Source organism: Perna viridis, chromosome 12, assembly GCF_037379345.1.
Source record: "Perna viridis isolate PV_CMFRI_1.1 ecotype Kerala chromosome 12, ASM3737934v1, whole genome shotgun sequence".
NCBI classification, from domain to species: Eukaryota; Metazoa; Mollusca; class Bivalvia; order Mytilida; family Mytilidae; genus Perna; species Perna viridis.
This window is the reverse complement of record NC_142456.1, coordinates 28281048-28304906: the sequence shown is the minus strand read 5'-3', so window position 1 is coordinate 28304906 and position 23859 is coordinate 28281048. Positions and strand designations below refer to the sequence as shown.

Sequence of the window (23859 nt, the reverse complement as noted above, 5' to 3'; positions counted from 1 at the left end):
GGGAATTTGTTTCCATCTATTAGACGATGATAAATCAAAGTCCTTGTTGTATGCTTTGTTTTCTAAAAGCAATAAATCTCAAGTCCTCTTTTGGACGTGAACAAACACATTTTCAGCATTCAGTATTTGAGGTTAAAATAAAACAAATCTAATCGGGTGGTATTGTTCCCTTTACTACTATCCGATTCGATTTGTCTTATAAGATGGTGGTATTAGGCATTCTTTTGTGATAGTATATTTTTTTCTGAAAGAGAAAAACCTGATGATTCTGAAAAGGTCATATGAACAGAAAGTAAAATAGATTGTTGTTACATTCTACATGCAGTGTTTGAATGGAAAATTTAATAGGTCTTATTTTATTTAGATTGTTGTTGAATTCGTTCATTCTACATTATAGGAACACTTTGTGGACACAAACGTTATATATTACTTAATGATATTTAATCTAGTGAATTTTAGGGAAAATGGCACATGTGCATAAATGGCAAATGAGTTACCGTTGTTATGGGGATGCACATGGCTCCTCATTGTTTTAAGTTAACTTGAATAATCAAGCTACTTTTAAATAATAAATCAAAATTTTCTTATTAACTTTTATCGTGTATGTTTTAAAGTAAAATTGTGTGATTTGGCTGTGGAACAAATAATAAGTTATCTTATTTTATTGGTGTTAGGTGTATATATAACTATTTTATAAAAGCTTCATCGGTTTGGAGGTGTGCCTTGATTGGCAGAATATCGAAATAATAGTATTCGTTTCAGTCCCCAGTCTAAGACGTCCCCCAAGTACGAGGCGAATAACATGGGACGATTTTTAGTTTATTTTTCATATATAGGTACTTTTTACAGGTAATTGAGTGATATTGTTATAAATCAGATAACAGTCATTTCTACTGAAACATTTTTTGATGCATAGGCTTATCAGTTTAAAACTTTTATTAAGCATCTAAGGTTCAGTGTGGCTGAACACAACTTGCTGTTCCGTGTGGGTGATCATTTTACTGACTGTGAAAAAAAAAGGAAAAAAACATTCCCTGACAATAAAATTGCAGAGAAATTTTAATATATAAGGACTAAATGCACCTAAATCAAAAAGCATGTTATCATAGCAAGTTTTGAGGCTACAAACGTACAGTTCCCGTGCAGGTCCGGGTGTCAAAAGAATAGGCCTGCAGCAGCGCTAAGCTTGTCGTAAAAGGCGACTAAATAGTGCTCAGAACCCTAGCCGGGGGCTAGGGTGCTCTGCCCACAGAGCAACTGGGATGTGTGCCCCAGGTGGTGGAATGGGGTACCCCTGGCGTGTTACATGCTGGGGTTGTCAGGCTATAATACGGAAAACCTGACCGCAAACCATAGTGGTGCACCATGTTGGGAAAGATGCAATGTTCCTCGCACGTTAAAGAACCCTTCCTTGGTATTCGATAGGAGTAGGAACCTTTGCGCTCCGCCACAGGAGGCTAAATTGCCCGACCTTACCCATCCCCCTTTTTCCAGTGGCAATCAAAATTTGTCGACCCTATTATCCTTGTGACCCATCCTTTTTTTTTTCATTTCATTCATTTTATCATCCATTTCATGTTCATTGTCTGAATATAGCTGAAATATTGCTGCTCGGACGTTAAACCCCAACAAACAAACAAACAAACAAACGTACAGTGATTGAAAACTGTAAACAGAATCCATTCAGTATTTTATGTGATGAAAGCAATGGTAGGGGCGCCAAAAAGTTCTTTGCAATTTTGTTGGTATTTTTAATGATGGAGGAAGGTCCATCAAAACCAGATTAATTGACATGCCAGTGATAAACATTGGAACAGGACAAAATCTATTTTGTGCCATACCAAGCATCACTTCTGTGAATATATGTATAATTCATTTTGTTGATTCATTGTATATATCATGTATTAATGGTTTTGAAAAAATATTTAAAATCTTCTGTTTTATTTAATTTATAACATAACAAAATATGTTGAAAATGTCGTTACGCAAAATCTCCCACAATCAAATTTGACTAGTTGACAGGTATGCTTGAGCTTGTGTTTTTAATCCCATTGGGGTTGTTGACTCTTTGACGTATTCACTATATCAATTTTTAGTTCACCTGGCAGAAGGTCATGTGAGCTATTGTCATCTCTTGATGCCTGTTGTCGTTGTAGTCGTCTGTCGTGAACAATTTTCAAAATTCTTCTCTGATACAACTTGACCAATTGGAATCAACTTATGAATGTTCCTTGGGGTATACTGCATAGAAATGCTGTGGGGATATTTGATCCATCGAAAAACATGGCCGCTGTTACTAAAAATAGAACATAGGGGTCAGACAGTAGTTTTTTGCATATATCTCCATAACTGTTAGGTTTGGCTAAATTCTGACTGGGTAAAAGTGTTTAGCATGATGAGATCTGTCTGTTGTCAAATTGTTTTAATCCATTAAGCCATGTTGGAGTTACTGCCCTTTTTCAACATATTTTGCTATTATTAATGTTATTTCTTTCAAAAATCTTCTCCTCTGACACTACTTTTCCAATTGAAACCAAACTTGGTACAAATGTTTCTTGAGGTATCCTTTATAGAACTGATGTTGGGATTTTTGATCCATTGAAAAACACAGCTGCCCATACCAAAAAAAAATTCAGCTTGATGAGATCTATCTGCAGTCAAATTTTCATTTTAATCCACTAAGCCATGTTGGAGTTATTGCCCTTTTTCAAAGTTTTATGCTATTTTTAATGTTATTTCTTTCAAAAATGTTCTCCTCTGACACTATTTAAATAATTGGAACCAAACTTGGTATGAATGTACCTAAGGGTATTCTGCATAGAACTGGTGTTGGGATTTTTGATCTGTTGAAAAACATGGCTGCTGTTACTAAAAATAGAACATTGGGGTTAGACAGTAGTTTTTTCGTGTACCAAAACCCTTAGGTTTATGCTAAAATCCTTCACTGACTGAAATGATGCTTATTATTAGGACTACAAAATCTTCAGGGATAAAAGTTGTCAGATGACTCCTTGTGAGAGTTATTGCCCTTGAAAGGGGAAAAATGGCATTTTTTTTTAGTTTTCAGCAATTACATTGAAAACTATAATAAATAAAAGAAACTTTCAATTGTTGAAATGATCCTTATGATAAATCCTACCAAAGACTTCTCGAGTCAAAATTTTTGAACAACTTCTTGTTAAATTTATTGTCTTTGAAAGGCAAAATTCAACCAGGTGAACGATTCAAGCTCTTGAGAGCCTGTTGTTTATATTGTTGTCAGTGTATTAGTTTGCTCAGAAATTTTTTTTTAAAGTTGTCGGAAAATTCTTTCCTCATCTGGCTCATTAATCATTTAAGAAGCCTATCAATGGAAAGGGTTTCGAAAGCTTCCAAGGCTGTAGCTTAGGCCTTTTCTGTGCAGCAAGAACATTTTCAGCAGGGCTCTGCAGGCTGCACAAGGCCCACAGAAGCTTGGAAGTAAATGGTACAAAATCCAGTATTCTAGTCATTTCCTGGTACTTTAAATATTTCCATTTTTAAATGTTGATATTTTGCCGATTTTTTTCATTATTTTCAATGAAGAAAAATTATTTCAATGTCTGAATGAATATGTTTTCCCTATTTATGTCTTGAATTAAATCATTTCATAATAAAAAATAAAATCAGGTATCAATACTTATATTTTGAAATTATCAGACAGTTTTTTCAGGTGTTGATTAAAATCCATTAGCTTCTTGATATCCCTTAACCACAAGAAAGTGGTTCTCCAAACAAGAGTTTGCAAATACTATTTGTGCCATGTTCTTGATTAAATACACACTTTCAGAAAAATTAAAAGTTTTTTTTTCTCATTATTTAGTCAGACCTAAAGTATAACATTTCTTAGTATGACATTTTTTACTACAAACATTCATGTGAAATACAGGGGACAGATGTGGAGGAAAATTCATATCATGCATATAGAGAAATCACTATTGCATTGTTTAATTATTTGAATAAAATTCAGAGAGTTTTCATAAGAGTATAGTTTTAACTCATTTGAAATTATTCTTAAAGTAAAAACTAGGATAAAATTGCTCCATTTCATTACTTTTCAATATTTTTTTCTGTCCATAAATAAGAAATGTCATTAAATTGCTAGAACCATTACATATACCTTGGTATAAATACAGAGTAATAAACAACAGACAATTGTTGAAATGGTAACTCCACTGTGGAGAATGGAGACACTGTAACTCCACTCACAATATCACTTCTTTGGAGAGTGGGTAAATTAAAATTTGTCTTCACAGTATTGTAGTTCTAATGTTGCTATGTTAGATAATTTGTACTAATTCCTTGAAGAATCTTCATTTGGCAGTTGTTTGTCCCTCAGTCTAGCTGTGTTTCTTCGTAGAAAATATAGTCAATTTTTTTAAAGTTCTTAGATAGATTGAAGTTGTTTTTAATTAGTTGAGCAAACTGCAGGTGGTAGCCTATTAAATGACATGTATATTTTAGGGGTGTAACCTCATCATCACCAGGAGGTTGTTATGCTTTAGAGAGACACAAAACTGTTCAAGGTCAGATTATGGTAAGATGATGTTTAGATACACTAGAACTACTGAAGTATAAACCACTTTAAGCACTTTCATTTCATTAAACTCAATTTGCCAATTTTACAAGATTATACCACAAAATAAGTGAAAAAAAAATTTAAGATGGTAATATAGGGAAATTATTCCTAGAAGTTATTATTATTATTTCCATTGCTTTTATCTAATGTGAGTACTTTTTGGTCAATACATGAGTTTTCCTTAAACTTTAAAATAGCTCAAAGTTCCATCACAAATATTTTATCATTTACTACATTTAGAATAACCAAAATTGTAAGAGTAAGGCCTTGTGTACTTTTTATTTTTGCAGAAAATCATGACAAAACTTATGAAAAGGCATATGTTAGCAGCTGCTACAGCAAGTCCAGTTTCTGCTCCTCAACAGGCATCTACTGCTAATTACAGGCTTTCTCCCTCATACTCTAACCCCATGCAGGGACAGACACAACCAACTAAATCCTCTTTATTAGACTTTACAACTGCAGTTTCAACCCCAGCTTTCATACATCATCATCATTTTCAGTCCACAGAAGAATCAGACAGGAGCAGAAATCCACAGCCTTTTGCATCAACTAACAACAGTACAAGTACTGAGCCACAGACATTACAAAATCACACATGTGCTCAACCTTCTTTTAGAACAATGGCAACTCCTAAAATATCAATGTATTCAGCCATTTCCAGTCGAACAGATTCTGGCGTGCATGCCAATAAAAATGCCATGGTTATAGACTTGCCAGATAGGTATTAATATGTTGACGTTGTGGTAGTTTTAAGTAGAATTATGGTAGGCTTCATGAAATTATTGTGCTTTAATATTTTGGCCTCAGAACGACAATAAATGCTCATTAATTGAAAAAAGAATACACATGTATTACATCATTATTTTTTTTTCAATATGTTTTTAGAGTGCTGTTGTCAAAGATATCACTCAAGTAAGCATATGAATACCAGTAAGAGGAACTTAATATCAAACACATTTAAGCAGTGGTGCATATCTATCTTTATGGTCTCTATGCAATGAGATAAATCCAAATTCTGAATTGATCACAATTTACCCTTTTGAGCTTACTGGTATCATATCTACATGTAGCTGTTTTGAACTTGCAGTAATATTCCTAGTAGCACACTTGAAATTGCTGGGATACTCCTAGTATCATACCTTGTTCTTTTGAGCTTGTTATGATACTCCTAGTATCCACACCAGACTGTTTTGAGTTTGAGCTTGCTGAGGTAATCCTAGTATCACACCTTGCCCTCTTGAGATTGCTAGGATACTCCTAGTATCCCATCTGGCTGTGTTGTGCTTACTGTGATATTCACAATATTTCACAACTTGCCGTTTTGAGCTTGATAGGATTCTCATAGTATCATACCTTGCCGTTTTAAATTTGATAGGATACTCATTGTATCACACCTTGCCGTTTTAAACTTGATAGGATACTCATTTTATCACACCCTGACATTTTAAGCTTGAAAGGATACTCTTAGTATCACACTTTGCCTTTTTTAACTTGTTATGATACCCATAGTATCACACCTGACCATTTTGAGCTTGCATGATGTTCCTGATAATGGCTGTCTGATTTTATATTTATCTGGCAGGATAATTTGTCATTATCTGTAGATTTCTGAAGTTTGTTTTAGGACTTTGGTAATGGAAATTTGTAATTATAATGCACTTAAATGCAATGTGAGAAGCATAGTAATAGTCTGTCTGTCCATCTGTTGGTCCATCAGTCTGTCAGTCTGTCTGTCACAGGTTTATATAAGACAGGTAATCAGAGTTTGCTTTTGCTGTTAAGTTTGTAGATTAGTTAAACATCAAATATCCTTGATCATCTTACTGTACAAATTTGTTCAAGGACATTTTACCAGTAGTTGAGGACATATAGCGGTATGTTTATTAAGTTCAACCATTTATGTGTAATCAATTGGTATCCGTTAAAGTTTGAAGGATGTAAAAGACCAACAAGTTTATTTTATTTTTTTTTCTTTTCAGCAGAGCACATAATGTACCTCATGACTTTCTGACCCTTCACAAAACTATGAATAAAATGTTGTGGGAAAAAGGTGAGGCAATAAGGTGAGCATTGTCATTACCATGGAGAGGCTCTTGCGTATGGTACCACTTACAAGGGGTAGGTAGAGCATTGTCATTACCATGGAGAGGCTCTCGCATTTGCTACCACTTACCAGGGGTAGGTTGTAACCAGATTGAATGCACATTCAACCCTGGATTTTTTGACAATATCACATGTATGTAGCATGTGTTGTACAAAATATTTAACTTTTAATTACTGAACAAATTTAATGAACAGTCACTACCAGAACTCAGTCTGTTCATAAGAAAAAAAGATTCTATATTATACACTATGATGGGGAGATAACTTTACAAAGTGTAATCAAGGGAACCAAGGTTATAGCAGCAATCAAAAGAATGTAATCCAGGGACAAAGACCAGACATGGAAAACAGACATACACAACAAAGAAAATAAAGCAAATGAGCAACTCGGACTCCACTAAAAACTGGGAGCATGGACCAGGTGCATCAGTAGGGTAAGCGTCCTGTGCTTTTCTAGAAATATCTGCCAAGTTGCTCATAAAAAGTCAAGTCCAAGGTAGACAAACGAGGAAAGGAAAACTATGACCTGTTGAATAAATCAGTTTTCATGGTGCAGATGGATATACCATAACGATCGACGAGTTCATGATGACAACCATAAAACTTCTGTAGTGCTGACTTCAATCTTGTAGCAACATAACCCTGTTCCAGAAGCCTATTTGTTAGAGTTCTAGCATGATGCAAAAAGTCTGCATAGTTTCGGCAAGCTCTGGCATGACATATTTATAAAATATATAACTATTAACAATAAACATATCTCTTTTGTCTTTTTATTTTTAAATACTAAGATCAGAATTTTAAAAGAACTATGAAAGGAAAAAAATTAGAAACTTTAAAAGTCTCAGATATGTTTTTTTTTTAAAAGTGAATCACTGTTTATATGGGTTGGTCTAGAGATAGCTGTTCTTAACATCAATGCTTTAACTATGCATACTAGTGAAACATAGTTTCTCATAAGATCCTGAACCTTGATCTCAAGCAAAAAGAAATACAACAGATTACCAAGTTTCAAGACCAATTTTATGTAGATTAAGGAGGTAGACCTAGGGTAAGGGACATAACCCTTGAAATCAGTTTTGTTTGTTTGTTTGTTTGGGGTTTAACGTCCGGGCAGCAATATTTCAGCTATATTCAGACGATGAACATGAAATGGATGATACAATGAACATGAAATGCAAAAAAAAGGATGGGACACAAGGACAATAGGGTCGACAAATTTTGATTGCCACTGGAAAAAGGGGGGGATGGGTAAGGTCGGGCAATTTAGCCTCCTGTGGCGGAGCGCAAAGGTTCCTACTCCTATCAAATACCACAGCAGGGTTCTTTAACGTGCGAGGAACGTGGCATCTTTCCCAACACGGTGCACCACTATGGTTTGCGGTCAGGTTTTCCGTATTATAGCCTGACAACCCCAGCATGTAACACGCCAGGGGTACCCCATTCCACCACCTGGGGCACACATCCCAGTTGCTCTGTGGGCAGAGCGCCTAGCCCCCGGCTAGGTTTCTGAGCACTATTTAGTCGCCTTATACGACAAGCCCTTGAAATCAGTGATGTGTTTGTATTATATTCAATATCACCAAAGTCTATCAAGCTTTCAATTGAAACAGACTGAATCAAAGTTACTTTGATACTTACATTGATATGTTTACAGTTATTCTTATAAAAACTGAACATTGTCATAATCATATTAACCTCGATTTATATATACTGAATATTACATGTTAATATCTGTAGGTTACAGACCACCAATTCAACCAATGAGCATTTGGAACGTACGCAAAAATAGTCCTACGCAGAAATTACCCCTGTTCCTCATAGTGCTGTGAAAAAAGTTCTCATCTCATTTAAAAAATTTAAACAGTTTCTGAAAGGAAAAACATTTCTGTACATTTTATAGGTGCATTTTGCTTCTTGTGATGTGAAGCCTAATCTCCATAATGATTTCTAAATATACCCCTATCTTGTGAAAACACTGGGATTTCCCATGCTATTTATAGACACTTCACTTCTGGTGACCAGTACTGCACTGCAAGTCTGCTAACCCCACATGCCATTCTGAGGATTGTGAGCTGACATATGTAGAATCATGCTGATATATAGTCCTCTGCAGGTTAAAGTTAAGGTAAAGTCCAGAGAAGCCATTGAATATTGTGAAATTAGCATAGAAGCCTATGGGAAGTGGAATTAGTGGTTTTTAGCCTTAAGCTTAGGCCATGGCAAAATGAAAAGTTTCTTGGAATAGCTTTAAACTACTTGAAGATCTTGTAAACTTTGCTATGAGAGGAAATCACTACAAAAATCCTTCAAAATATGCATTTTTTTAAGTTATAGGTTCAAATTATGGAAAATTGGTCTTTTTGGCTGAATTTTATGTCCTATCTTGTGAAAAGTGTAGAAAATTTAGTAAAAATATCAAATATTTAACTTTGAGGGCTATATTTACCTAAATATGGTGGTAATCAGCACTTGAAATCAAGTTTTGTGTAAATTTGAGCAAAAATTTGATTAGAAAGGAGGAAAAACTCACTTTCATTACTGTGGTTAAGGACATATAAGCATTTCCCTATGGCAACATTGAAAATCCATTTTTGAGTACTTTTTTTGCTTTAGGTGCCCTTTACTTGTCATGTTTTATTGTGAAAACACTGTATTTACAAATTTAAAGCCAAAGATATCACCTTTTGCGAAAATTTAAAGATTTAGGGTTTTTGACATGTGATCAAGAAAAAGGGAGAGGCATGTCAGACATAAATTTTTAAAAATAGACCAATTTTTCAGAAAATGACTACTTTTAAAGGCTATCTCTTCATTAATATTGTTAAAAAACAAGTTGTGATTGATTTTTTTTTATTTGAAAAGTCAGAAAAAGTTCTTTGCAAATATTTAACGCATTTAAGTATGGTAGAATATTGTCACTTTTTTGCTCGCGCAACTTGGTTACCCTATATTTAAAAATCAAATATTTAAAAAAGTGCTTGTCACATTTCACTGAAACTTTGCAAATGCATTCAGTATGTGTATAGGAAGATACTTGTATAGTTATTTATTTTTTCTAAGACAGAAAGTGACTCTTTAGGTTACAGACCACCAATTCAACCAATGAGCATTTGGAACGTACGCAAAAATAGTCCTACGCAGAAATTACCCCTGTTCCTCATAGTGCTGTGAAAAAAGTTCTCATATCATTTAAAAAATTTAAACAGTTTCTGAAAGGAAAAACATTTCTGTACATTTTATAGGTGCATTTTGCTTGTGATGTGAAGCCTAATCTCCATAATGATTTCTAAATATACCCCTATCTTGTGAAAACACTGGGATTTCCCATGCTATTTATAGACACTTCACTTCTGGTGACCAGTACTGCACTGCAAGTCTGCTAACCCCACATGCCATTCTGAGGATTGTGAGCTGACATATGTAGAATCATGCTGATATATAGTCCTCTGCAGGTTAAAGTTAAGGTAAAGTCCAGAGAAGCCATTGAATATTGTGAAATTAGCATAGAAGCCTATGGGAAGTGGAATTAGTGGTTTTTAGCCTGTATTACATGCTTATCAAACCGAGACTCCTATATCACCCCAAGGGCCACCGGCCTGTTAGGTGATATAGGTCAGCACTTGATAATGCATGTGATACAGATGTTAACATGTCATGTTCATTATATCATACATTTTAACCAGACTTCAAGAATAATCTGTGTAGGGGTGAGATATAGGGTATGCGACATAGGTCTAGGGGTGTGATATAGGGTATGTGACATAGGTCTAAGGGTGTGATATAGGGTATGTGACATAGGTCTTGGGGTGTGATATAGGATATGCAATATAGTGTAAATGATATAGATTTTAAACAAACACTTATAATGCCTATACAAAAAAGTTATATTTTAATGTAAATATTTTATTATTAGTATAGACCTATATCACATATATCACACCCCTCCATGGACTTAAAGTATAGTTATAATATATGATATAATGACCATGACATGTCAAAATCTGTATCACATGTGGTAGCAACCTTAGTCCTTTATTACATAGCAGGCCACCTGCCCATGGGGTGATATAGGAGTCTGACGTTGATATGGCATGTGATACAGATTTGGGCATGTAATATTCAGTATGAATCATTTGCTCAGCTTCTACATATGATTCTATTTTATAACACCTTTCAGGCTTTGGCTAAATAACAGTAAATAGATACACTGTACTTATATCAATTCTTCAAATGTTGTTTCAAATACAAAACTTAACTTCTCAAAATAAAGAAATTCTATATTTGACTTGCCTACTTAAGGGAAAGAATAGAAAAAAAAACATATGATATTTAACATTTCAGAATTCACAGTATTCAGCAGGTTCCTGATGATTTTTCGTGTCACAAAAAGCCAGTAAGACGAGAATATGTTTACAGAATTGGAGTGATTAAGGATAGACAACTGGATATGACTGATTTACATGTACCTGTACTAGAGAGAGAATTTTGTCATATCATCTAGTAGGTTTTATTTTCAACTGACTCCTCTTACTTTGAACTTGGGCAGGATGTAGTGATTATGGTGTATTTACCTCTATTTTTCTCTTCAACTACTTATCACTTGCAATTTTTAGAGAAGTTTAATCCACTGGATATTATGACAGAAGCTTGATATTGGTATGCTCTCTAGAAGTAGAAAGCTCTTCTCTGAAACTACTTGACTGATTAGAACCAAACTTGGTATATCTGTTCCTTGGGGTATCCTGCATAGAATTGACGTAAGGATTTTTGATACGTCGAAAAACATGGCTGCCGTTACTAAAAATAGAATATAGGGGTCAGACAGTTGTTTTTCACATATATTTCCAAAACCGTTAGGTTTAGCTTAATTTTGACAGGGTAAAAGTGTTTAGCATGATGAGATCTATCTCTGATCAAATTTTGGTTTTAATCCATTAAGCCACGTTGGAGTTATTGCCCTTTTTTCAACGATTTTTGCTATTTTTAATAATGTTATTTCTTTCAAAAATCTTCTCCGCTGACATTATTTGATCAATTGGAACCAAACTTAGTATGAATGTGCCTTGGTGTATTGTGCATAGAACTGTTGTGGGGATTTTTGATCTGTCAAAAAACATGGCCGCCATTACTAAAAATAGAATATAGGTGTCAGACAGTATTTTTTCGCATATATCTCCAAAACCCTTAGGTTTAGCCAAATTCTTTCAATAGCTGAAATGATCCTTATTATTAGGACTACAAAAGTCTACAGGGATGGAAGTTGTCAGATGGCTCCTTGTAAGAGTTGTTGTCCTTGAAAGGGGAAAAATGACTTTTTTTTAACAGTTTCAATCAATATCTTGAAAACTATGATAGATTAAAAGAAACTTTCAATTGTTGAAAAGATCTTATGATAAGTCCTACCAAAGACTTCTTGAGTCAAAATTGTTGGACAACTTCTTGTTAAATTTATTGCCTTTGAAAGGCAAAATTCAACCAGGTGAGCAATTCAGGCCCCAGGGAGCCTCTTGTTAAAACTTGGCATAATCAGTGCATTCTAACAGAATAAGTATATAGGTAAGTAAAAAACAAAAGATTCAAGTTGATATAATCAGTATAAAATTCTGCCTTTTTCAGCTAAATTTGTTCTGTATACAGAGTGAGTTTTATTTGAGACATGCTAATGGATTAAAAGGAATACACTTCCATAGCTCATCGTAGAGGCATTGCTGTAGAGGTCATTGTTTTGATAAAAGGGAGATAAACAGTGGTAGAGTTGAAAATGGGATGGAGGGGATGTTCATTTTCACAAGTTTTACTCAAAACACATTTTCCCAACTCCATCTAGATGGCAGTTAGTTATGTTTAACTACATCAACCAAAAATCTTGGAGCTGGTATAAGTTAGTGATTTTTTATCTTTAATTTAACTTTTTTTCTTGGCATAAAAATATAAAAACTGTGCACGGTCTCTTTATACATTAAGTCGTGTTAAGTATACACAGGCAAAATATTTTCCCATGATTTTTCATGAAATTATCCTGTATTTAGCAAATAAATTTAAAGTTGGACTTGATGTGAAATTAATCTTAATGAATTTTTCACATAAAAAGTATTTAAAATTTTTTTTACTTGAAATTCACCTAAATTTTATGTTAAAGGAGAAGAGGTGATAAAAATTCTCTTTAATTTAAAATACAACTGAACATTAATCATATAGTGTTGAAAAATTGAATTGCAAATTTGAAGACTTGAATTTATAATAAAGGAGGAAACATAAAGACTCATGATAATTCTTTCATTTAAAGGGCAAAAGAGTTGCTTGAAGTTTGACCAAAATTCAGAAATTCTATTAATTTTGTACTTTTTGGTCACTTTCTGGTCATAATTTTGGAAAGGAAATCATATCCACATCCAAGAAAAAAACTTCATACCTATTCAGTTAACGCATTCATTTTAATCAATTTAGATCGAAGATCAGAATTGATATAGCAGTCACCATAGCCTTTAGATTTGTAAAGTCTGATAGCATCTGCAATTATCTTACACAACCCCATTAAATGGCATACCCCATTTAAGTTCAAATGCAGAGTCTGGTTTGTTTTATATGTTTTTTTAATTATTATATATCAAATTTAATTCTATTTCATTTACATCAATAAACAAACCCAATAAACATCTTTTACAGGGAACTAAATATGCTGATTAATGAGGATTGTATTAACAATGAACTAATTAAAAATAGTTGACCTATAACCTCTTATCAGTACCTGTTTATTTCTAATGAGTGCATTTACCCAAATAAACCAGTCATTCACTCACGATATAATAATATATTCAAGTTGCTTGTTTAATTTTAGCCGCACAATAAACCATTTGATCCTAAGTTCTATGAACACCATAGAAATGAAATATAAAGAGGAATGCTGAGTACCAGTTGGAAGAACTATCATCAGGTATTTCATGCAGGCCCTGGCAGATCATTTTTTTGCCAAATTTTACAAAAGGGTAGCATAATCCCCAAAACCATCCCAATGTATCACTCACTGTATCGTGTATTTTTATTACCGATACCACCTCTTGACATCGGAAGCCCGGAGATGACAAATAAAAATGGAACTTTTCTAGACGATGGCATAGGAATATCGATAAAGCATTTTGTGGGAATGGTGCCAGTCTGTGGCCTGGCGATATTGCTTTCTGTAATTATCATTCTATTTGGCTATTTCGGCCATGTGTCAAGACAATAGAGTTGCATGTGCTCCAAGGCCTTAAAAGTGCATGGCTAGTGTTTTCTGCACCAAACAAAATGGTTGAAATTATATTCTAAGCCTTTTGCATTTATATTATTATGTACATGTGTCTGGAACTACGTTTCCAAGAAACTAAGTACTTTAAATGAAACATAGGTGTGCGATAATTCTAGGATTTGAGCTATAAAGCTTATCAACTGAGGAATGTAGCTAGTTGAGATGGACATGTATCTAAGGACATGATTCATTTCAATGATTGTGGCTTAAGTTTGAATGTTTTGACGGACAGTTTCAACCTGGAGGTCGATAAATTGAATTTTGACTGGAAAATTTAGAGACTGGGAAAGGCCAACTAATAGTTTGTAATTTAATTACATAGTATGTCACAGGATTTTGTGTTTATTAATTTAGGTGTTCCGTGTAAACCTGAATATTTCGCAAACTGGCAGATCTGCTACAATGCATCATGCATTTGGTGTGTGTTTTTTGTAATGTCCTTCTCAATCAGAAGAGTTCAATATAAACCATTTACAACAATAAGCTTGTGCTTAGATACGTATTGATTTGATCTCGATACTTTCCTTTTATCTTCTATATTTACAATTTGACGAATATTTGAGATGTAAAATTCAAACATTCGATATGAATTGATTCAGTACACAAGTACTTTGATTACATAGTTTATCATGTGTTAAGATGTAATGTTTCTTTGGTTAGGGCATTGTTTTCTGGATGCAAATATTGTCTGAAAAACAAACAAAATCTATAATTCTCAGCATTTTTAGCTCACCTGGCCAAAGGCCAAGTGAGCTATTGCCATCACTTGGCGTCCGTTGTCGTCGTCTGTTGTCGTTGTTAACAAGTATACAAAACTCTTCTCCTCTGAAACTACTTGACTGATTAGAACCAAACTTGGTATAAATGTTTCTTGGGGTATCCTGCATAGAACTAATGTGGGGATTTTTGAAAAACATGGCCACCGTTACTAAAATAGAACATAGGGGTCAGACAGTAGTTTTTCACATATATCTCCAAAACCATTAGGTTTTGCTAAATTCTGATAGGGTAAAAGTGTTTAGCATGATGATATCTATTACTGGTCAAATTTTGGTTTTAATATGTTGAGGTCTCACTAACCACTTCTAACGTTTCCATTACTTTACATGTTAAAAAAGTAATTTTCAAAGTCTCACTGTGAATTCCCAGGACAAATGACATCTTAAAGTTGCATACCGTTGCGAAGCTTGGAAAGTAAGGCTTCCAAAATCATTATACTAATGGTACGATGATAGTAGAAATTCTTCACAAAATTTACTTGAATAAATAATACTGAAAATCCACATTTTTACCTGTTCTGCTAACTGACAGCATGGAGGCAAATTACTCACACATGTAAACAATATTCATACACTTTTGTAGTTAATTACATATATGATTTTAAAGTACACATTCTTAGCTTTATTTTGACTACTTTTAATCATAATACACGCAAATAATGCACTTACAATGCATATGTCTAGGTTCAGTGTGTTTTTGGTACTACATAGGGGGGTGGCCATATGACCCGGAAGTGGTTAGTGAGACCTAAGCCATGTTGGAGTTATTGCCCTTTTTTCAACGATTTTTGCTATTTTTAATGTTATTTGTTTCAAAAATCTGCTCCTGTGACACTACTTGACCAATTGAAACTAAACTTTACATAAATGTTTCTTGGGGTATCCTACATAGAACTGTTGTGGGGATTTTTAATTTGTCGAAAAACATGACCGCTGTTACTAAAAATAGAACATAGGGATCAGACAGCAGATTTTTGCATATATCTCCAAAACCGTTAGGTTTAGCTAAATTTTGACAGGGTAAAAGTGTTTAGCGTGATGAGATCTATTTCTTGTCAAATTTTGGTTTTAATCCGTTAAGCCATGTTGGAGTTATTGCCTTTCTTCAACGATTTTTAATGTTATTTCTTTCAAAAATCTTCTCTGATACTACTTAATCAATTGAAACCAAACTTGGTATGAATGTTCCATGGGGTATCCTGCATAGAACTGATGTGGGGATTTTTGATTCGTCAAAAAAATGACCACCATTACTAAAAATAAAACATAGCGGTCAGACAGTAGTTTTTCGCATATGTCTCGCAAACCATTAGGTTTAGGCAAATTCTTTCAATAACTGAAATGATCCTTGTTATTAGGACTACAAAAGTTTTCAGGGATAAAAGTTGTCAGATGACTCCTTGTAAGAGTTATTGACCTTGAAAGGGAAAAAATGACTTTTTTTTAAGTTTTCAGTCAATAAACTTTGATAGATTAAAAGAAATTTTCAGTTGTTGAAATGATCCTTATGATAAGCTCTACCAAAGACTTCTTGAGTCAAAATTGTTGGACTTCTTCTTGTTACATTTATTGCCTTTGAAAGGCAAAATTCAACCAGGTGGGCAATTAAGGCTCCTTGGAGCTTCTTGTTTATACGACCGCAAAAAATTTATGTCTTTATTGTTGCCATTGAAGTTTGGGGACACTTCATTTCTGTGCAAGAACTTAAGTTGTGGTTCACCAATTGTTCTGAAATTTTGATATGATTCTCCTTACCACTTAAGGAAGGTTTTTATTAATTTGTACTTTGTGGCCCCTACCATTTTAGAAAAAATGGTCTAAAAGTTTAAAAACAGGTGATTTATTGAAATCCATGTAGAATGTCTGTTCTTTTTTTTTTTTTTTTCTTTTCGATTTTAATTATTCTTTTTTTACTGTGTTCCTTATTTAATTCTAGTAACTAAATGTAACAGGAGATTTATGTGTTTTGGACTGGTTTCAAGTTATAGGAGACACAGTTAGGCAATGCCCAAAAAATTCAACATTTTTTATTTTTGGTCTGATATCGAAAATATTTTTTTTATTGGATTTCTCATTAAAAATCCCTGCCTATATTTATCAATCAGATTTCAGATATCTCTGACAATACCAATTTAGAAGGGGTGGCCCCTGAAAAAATGGACTTTTTTATTTTTGGTCTGATTTTGAAATTTTTTTATGGGATTCCTCATAAAAATCACTTCCTGCATTTTTCAATTAGATTTCAGATATCTCTTACAATTTATGAGTTAGAAAAAATTGACCTTTTTGATTTTTGGTCTGATTTTGAAAATTTTCAATTAAATAAAAAAAAATGTGCAACATTGTGTCAAAACCATTTGTTGTGTTCATAATAAACTGTAAGTCCTTATTCTTAAGTTTGTCAAAAACTAATACATGTATTGTGGCCACATTTGCCCAAAGTATTCAACCACTGTGATTATCCACGCTTTTTTTGTAAAATGAGGTATAAATGTGGCACCTTTATGATGACATTTTAAGTATCTAATGCTGCAAAACGTTTTGTCCCTGATATCTATATTATTAGTATGTTATGAACAATTTTTATTTTATTATAACATAAATGATGATTTTTGGTCATATTCATAGCCTTATGCCCCTATTCCTTGTTTGTTTGTTTGTTTGTTGGGGTTTAACGCCCGAGCAGCAATATTTCAGCTATATTCAGGCGATGAACATGAAGTGGATGATAAAATGAACATGAAATGATGATGAAATGAAAAATGGGATGGGACACAAGGATAATGGGGTCGACAAATTTTGATTGCCACTGGAAATAGGGAGAGGTGGGTAGAGTCGGGCAATTTAGCCTCCTGTGGCAGAGCCCTATGGTTCCTACTCCTGGTGAATACCACAGTAGGGTTTTTTTAATGTGCGAGGAACATGGCATCTTTCCCAACATGGTGCACCACTATGGTTTGCGGTCAGGTTTTCCGTATTTTAGCCTGACAACCCCAGCATGTAACACACCAGGGGTACCCCATTCCACCACCTGGGGCACACAACCCAGTTGCTCTGTGGGCAGAGCGCCCTAGCCCCCGGCTAAGGTTCTGAGCACTATTTAGTCACCTTTTATGACAAGCTTAGCGCTGCTTCACGCTTATTCTTTTGACACCCGGACCTGCATGGGTCCCCCTATTCCTTTATGTGAATTTAATGTGTAGCTAGATGCATATGAATATCATATGTGTAAACTGCTTATAATAAACTGACCCTACATTAGGCCATAGAGAAGGGATTATCAGAGGAAGACAGGGTCAGTAACATGTTTTGCATGATTTAATTTTACATTTCTTTTTTTACAGTCCACCGTTCAATGTTGACAAATTTATAGAAGCAGCTGAAGTTATGTGTGGTACTCATAATTTTACCAATTTTACAACATTGAAGTCATTACGAACTGATAATAAAAACCCTGTCAAAAATATCAGCATCAATGTTAAAAGAGGTGCTCCATTTATGGGAGGTATAGATGGATCATTACAAGACACTATTGATTTCTGGGAAGTCCATATTAGCAGCAAATCTTTCTTATATAAACAGGTTAGTTCACATTTATTCACCCACCTATTTGAGACCCAAAACGGTGTTCAAGAACTTTCAAAAACCACTTATCAGTTATTTATTTGCCCCTGTTAGTCTTATCTTACTACAAACTTTTGTGTATATATCATCATTTTACAAGCCTCCAGTTTTAGCTCACCTGACCAAAGGCCATGTGAACTATTGCCATCACTTGGCGTTCACCATTGTGTGGAATTTTTCACAAAAAAAGAAAGCTGATATTACATCAGTCCTATTGTTAGACATCCATCTGATAATTTTTTTTTAAATCTTACTCTTTAATTTTTCACATAATTTTGTGATAACAAATCTGGTGGAAATGAAACTTGATACAATGTATAGATGTGCAATATTAACTTGATTTCAGAATTTCTGATCGTGAAAAAAGATATGAGCATATATTTTATACCCCACTCAACAAGTTGGTGCTATATTGGGAGCCACTTTCCTGTCCATGCAACCATTGTTTTGTCTTTCCCAATTTCTTTGCTATTATTTTAACTCCCAGTGGATATATTGATTTCATATAGATGGGGCATAAACCATTTTGGTTGTCATTTGATATAATTTTCCTGTTTCTTGGGACTTTTCAAATTTTCACTGTATGGATAGTAGAGAATTTTATGTCACCAACATATTGGCTTCCACTGGACGAACTGATTTCACATGCTGTGTATGGCTTTATATAGATGGGGCATACCATGTAAGTGATTATGTTTGGTGTCTGGTATCCTGTACTAGTGTGGATAATATACCTTGCATGACAACAGGTGCAACTTGTATCGTAGTTTTGTGTCAAAAACAAAGACAACCTAATAGTACCTCATTTTAGATAAGAAAGATTATGAGTGGACTTGCTGCAGTGGCATCTGGAAAATGCAGTATCGAAGACTTGAAATTGAGTCTAAAGGACCCAGAATATAAGGTGCATGGGTTAGGTCAACCATTCCCTCCCTGGGGCTTGTTCCTGAATAATGTGGAATACAACACCAAAGGTTTGTGTAGCTCTATTCTTTTTTCACATTTAGTTAGGGCATTTTTAAAGTTTTTTTCTGACTGTGGCGAAATTCAGACTAACAGGTATCTGTTTCCAAATTTATTTGCGCTGTAAACTTATTTACAATATGTACAAACAGCTACTTGAATAAACTGATAACACATCTTATTTAATCTTATTAACTGAACCAAGTGTAACTAAAAACTATTCCTTATATACCAAATAAATAGAAAGTTCTAAATCTAGAAAAATCTACAATTATCTCAATCATTCTGGTTCAAGAACATTCTATAAATAAGTAAAAGCAGTGACCAGTGTTCTATTTTTAGTAACAGGTAATTTCCAGAAACTGTCAATTATTTCTAAAGATAAACAAAGAATTAAAGTTTGTAAACAAATCATGCAATTAAAGGTCATTAAAGTGCAATACTACTCAATAATAAAAACATGTAAGTATGAATATTAAACATATAAATGTCCATTATTGTGCATAGTTCGCCACACTGACCTGAAATATGGGAAATCTATGGATTCTGGACACTGTATAACTCTCTGATATGGAACATATATTTGAATTAAATGTCAATTATCCCTCTGTTAACCCTTTGGAAATAGTGGTGTTGTCTTAGATTGAGCAACAGTAAAATTTAAAATTTATTTGTGCAATCTAAGGGCTCCTGTATTTACATGGACACCAGTGAACATAGGAGCAATGACCTTGTGAGGATGGGTCCCAAAGTATAAAAAATCGTGTGACTTTCAGGATATGAAATATTCCTTTCTCAACTAAGGTATTGGAATATCCCTTATACTATTAGGTCTTGTATTTCTTTCACAATTTTTAGACAAAATATTCCTATTTTTTACAAGTGTGATTTCCTTATTCAAATGTAGCATCCACTGAGATTCATGATGTCAATTTATGAGGTCTTGTGAACACAAATGAATAGTGGTAAGCAGGAGCTTTAGAATTCTCGAATCTGTCATAAAATTAATTTTAGTACTAGTGTGAAAAAGGACCAAGCACTGTCAGAAAATGAATGACAAAAACACATCTGATTCTTCCTCTGATAGGTTTTCAGCATCATCTAATACAACACAGCCTTGAACTGTAAGTCTTTCCTTTTTGTATGTAGAATTTCATGGTCAACAGTATTCATTTCTTATTTTCTGACTTCTGTAAAAGAAAAAAATCCATGGCTTCTATTGTGTGAGATATTTCCTTTTTCACTATGGCATCATAAATCTCATGGTTTCTATTTTGTTAGATATTTCTTTCTCATCTGCATGAATAAGAAAAAATGTACACACATTTAGGGGTAAGGAAAATAACTTTCAGCTTTGTGGTCTGTTAGTAAAAGAATTACAGTTTATTTAGTAAAAAGTAAGTTTCCAGTGCATAACTTTTGAAATCTTTTGCACATTTTTATGAAACATATACCATTTAAACATTAAGGGGTTAGGAAAACACCTAATGATTTAGGAGGCAGAAAGTTGAAGCTTCAAGGTCATGTGCACTTCAAGCAAACAATTTTTTTAAGTAAAAAATTGTATTTGGGGGATAACTTTCAAAAGCTTTTTGTGCATTTTATAAAACTATTACAGGTTCACTATTTGGAGGAAAAGTAATCATTCAAGGTCACACACAATGAATCACTTTATTTCAAATTTTACAAGTAGATTTAAGATTTATCTAGTGATGAACTAGTTCGTGCTATTTTTCTCATCCTGATAATTATATACAATATCAAAAGTGTACTTTTTTGTCCCGTAAGACAACATGACAGACAGTCATAGCAATGATCTGTGCATGCGCTCTATCATCTGTCCTTCTCTATTACCTTGTAGGTGCTCTGAAATCATGGACACCATTTGTTTTATCATAATCACTGCCATTTTGAATTGACAAAGTTTAGGAGAGTTATGGGATTTGTAACATTCTAATGTGTATGCTAAATGGGAACATTTTATGGGCACAATTTCTCTGTTTGAATTTTGTTCATGAATATGACAATTTACTGTGTTGTTTTCTTTACTTTGCATTTTCTTGTCTTTATGACCATGTTTCTAGTTGAGGTACCATACTTCCAGTATTTTTGTTTGGAAGAAGTTTTGAAAACCCTACTGTGTAGCCATTCTGTAATATATATTTTGAATATTGATTGGTATTTCAATTTTTTCCATGGCCTGAAACATATGGCCACATATAAAACTTCTGTTTATTTTCCAATTAAGACCTGACTTCATTTATTTTTTTTCAGACCTAATATACCTAGGTCCCAAAGCAGATCTCCAGAAGCAGTATAGAAAGTTAATTAGATTACTAGAAACTTATAGAGTGATTCAGAGCCTGTATAACAATGAGGAATGCTCAGTATCAGAACAAAATTCTTACGTTCAAGAAGCTTGTAAATTCTGAAGTAGAATATCTATTGCAGACATACAAGAATATACAGAAACTTTCGCAAGGCTAATGCCAAGAGAATATCAACAGAGAAGTCATTGTGAGATCAGCAATATGATGTGAAAGTTTGTGTGCAATGTGTCTTATTTGTGCAGATCTTAGATCCACTTTGTGGGACATTGTCTTACCTGTACCATTTTACATAAGGACCAGGTTTTACTTCATAGGACTTAGCAACAGTGACATCTAATAGAAACATCAGTGTATCAAAACCTTTTAGAAATGACAGAAGTGATTGTTTGAACTTATAATACAGGCATTAAGGAGGTATTTTAGGAAGTGTCACACATTCCAGTTGGTGAGGAACATGGATCATCTTCAACAAATTTGCTTTTTGAGTACTAACAGTTCTGCCCATCATATGGAAAACCCACAATCATGTTGTTTTTTATCTGGATTTTATTGATATTAATAGGTTTTTACTAGATTCAATTTAATTCAGATTACTTATGTACTGTGTCAACTAACATTGATTGGGAGGCTCATACTTAAACCTCACTATATACAGTATTTGTATAACAAAATGTTTGAAAAAAGCTACTGATATACTAATAAAGACTTTAACATGCTGAAAACACAGTAAAATGATATGAAATATCTCGAGTTTGTTGTTGTATATTGATGTGAACATGCAAAACTTCCCTCAAAATATTTAGAATATTTCACTGAAAATAATTACTGAAATTAGACATGTATTTCACAAATTTAATGTCAGATTTGATGAAAAAATCTGTAAAAGTGGATTTTGATTTATTCGTTTAATAATTATTACATCTTTAAAATTGTTTAATTTGAGATTTAAATAGTAAATATTTGCCGTTTTATTGTCTATGTTTGTCATGAAAATCACCACTATAAACTATAAATAATGTATAATGACCCAAGCCTGTATTGTTCTTTGATTTAAATATATATATATATATTAGTTAAAAAAAAAAATTACATATATCTTCTATGGATGTATGTAAACACTTCAAATACAATTAAATATGCAGTTTCTATTTCAAGAAACAAAAGGTTGGTTAATATCAATTTTGTGTAGGTATGTGCAATTTCTAGAAATGGAACTGTTTTGTTTCTTGAAATAGAAGTCCCCTTCAAATACCTCAAAATGTGATGAAGAGCTAGAATCAAATTTATACTGTAAACAGGAAATCGTTTGGAATCCCCTCTTTAATAAATATCCTACTGTTTTCTTTGTTGTCAGTGAAATATATTATATTTCAGACTAATGTTGTATGATTTGCTGGTAAAATGACTCAAAATTTGTTTATTCTCCTATATAATGCTGATAGTAAATTTTTCTTCTTTTGAAATCTCCAAATCAAATGTTGAGGCATTTAATATATAGTTAATTTTGTTCCATGTTTTATGGTGATTTTGTATATGACCACAAATATATTTTTGCAGTTATACTATGGTATGCTGTTGTCATCCTAGTATTTGTCGTCCATTGACACTTCCAATTCTGTTCAATAACTTGAGTATAAATGTATAGATCTTTATGAAATAATAAAAGGAAGTCTGGAATTGATTTTTGGGGTTGTAACTTGAACTGGTTAGGATTTAGGGATCTGAAAGGGGCCAGAAACAAATATTTTCATGATGCCTGAACAATAGCTTGAGTACATGTGAATGGATCTCTTAGAAATTGTACCACAAAGTGCAATACCACAAAAGGAATGCTGGGGTTGATTTTCTGGTGTTTTTATTTGAACCGTTTATTAATTAGGGGCCATGAACAAGCATTTTCCTGATATCCAGACAAAAACTTTACTATAAGTTAATGGATCTCTTTGACATTGTACCTCAATGTACCAAATGAAGGCTAAGATTGATTTTGGGGCTGTAACATGAACTGTCCAGGATTGTGGGACTAGAAACAAGCTGTTCATTGGTGCTTGGATAATAACTAAACTATGAATGAATACATCTTTTTTTGTTAGATTATAGCACAATGTGTCATTCCACAAAATTAAAGTGTGGATTGAATTTTGGGGTTGTTACTTGTACAATTAAAGAATG

General features: G+C 33.5%; 1 protein-coding gene across 3 annotated transcripts; it reads left to right on the top strand.

Moving 5' to 3' along the window:
* The first annotated feature begins 762 nt into the window (after positions 1–762).
* On the top strand, positions 763–23776 carry LOC148601909 (tRNA pseudouridine synthase-like 1). 3 transcript variants are annotated; one of them, XM_088554279.1, is made up of 8 exons: positions 763–849; positions 4483–4555; positions 4888–5321; positions 6583–6663; positions 11045–11203; positions 18115–18352; positions 19206–19368; positions 21632–23776. In XM_088554279.1, exons 1-8 carry the CDS (start codon positions 803–805, stop codon positions 21787–21789), a joined length of 1353 nt encoding a protein of 450 aa, XP_088410405.1. In that variant the 5' UTR covers positions 763–802; the 3' UTR covers positions 21790–23776. The 3 variants fall into 3 exon arrangements, with proteins under 3 accessions (XP_088410405.1, XP_088410403.1, XP_088410406.1); XM_088554277.1 differs by having other exon boundaries at positions 6580–6663; XM_088554280.1 differs by having other exon boundaries at positions 768–836; positions 6580–6663.
* The last annotated feature ends 83 nt before the right edge of the window (positions 23777–23859 follow it).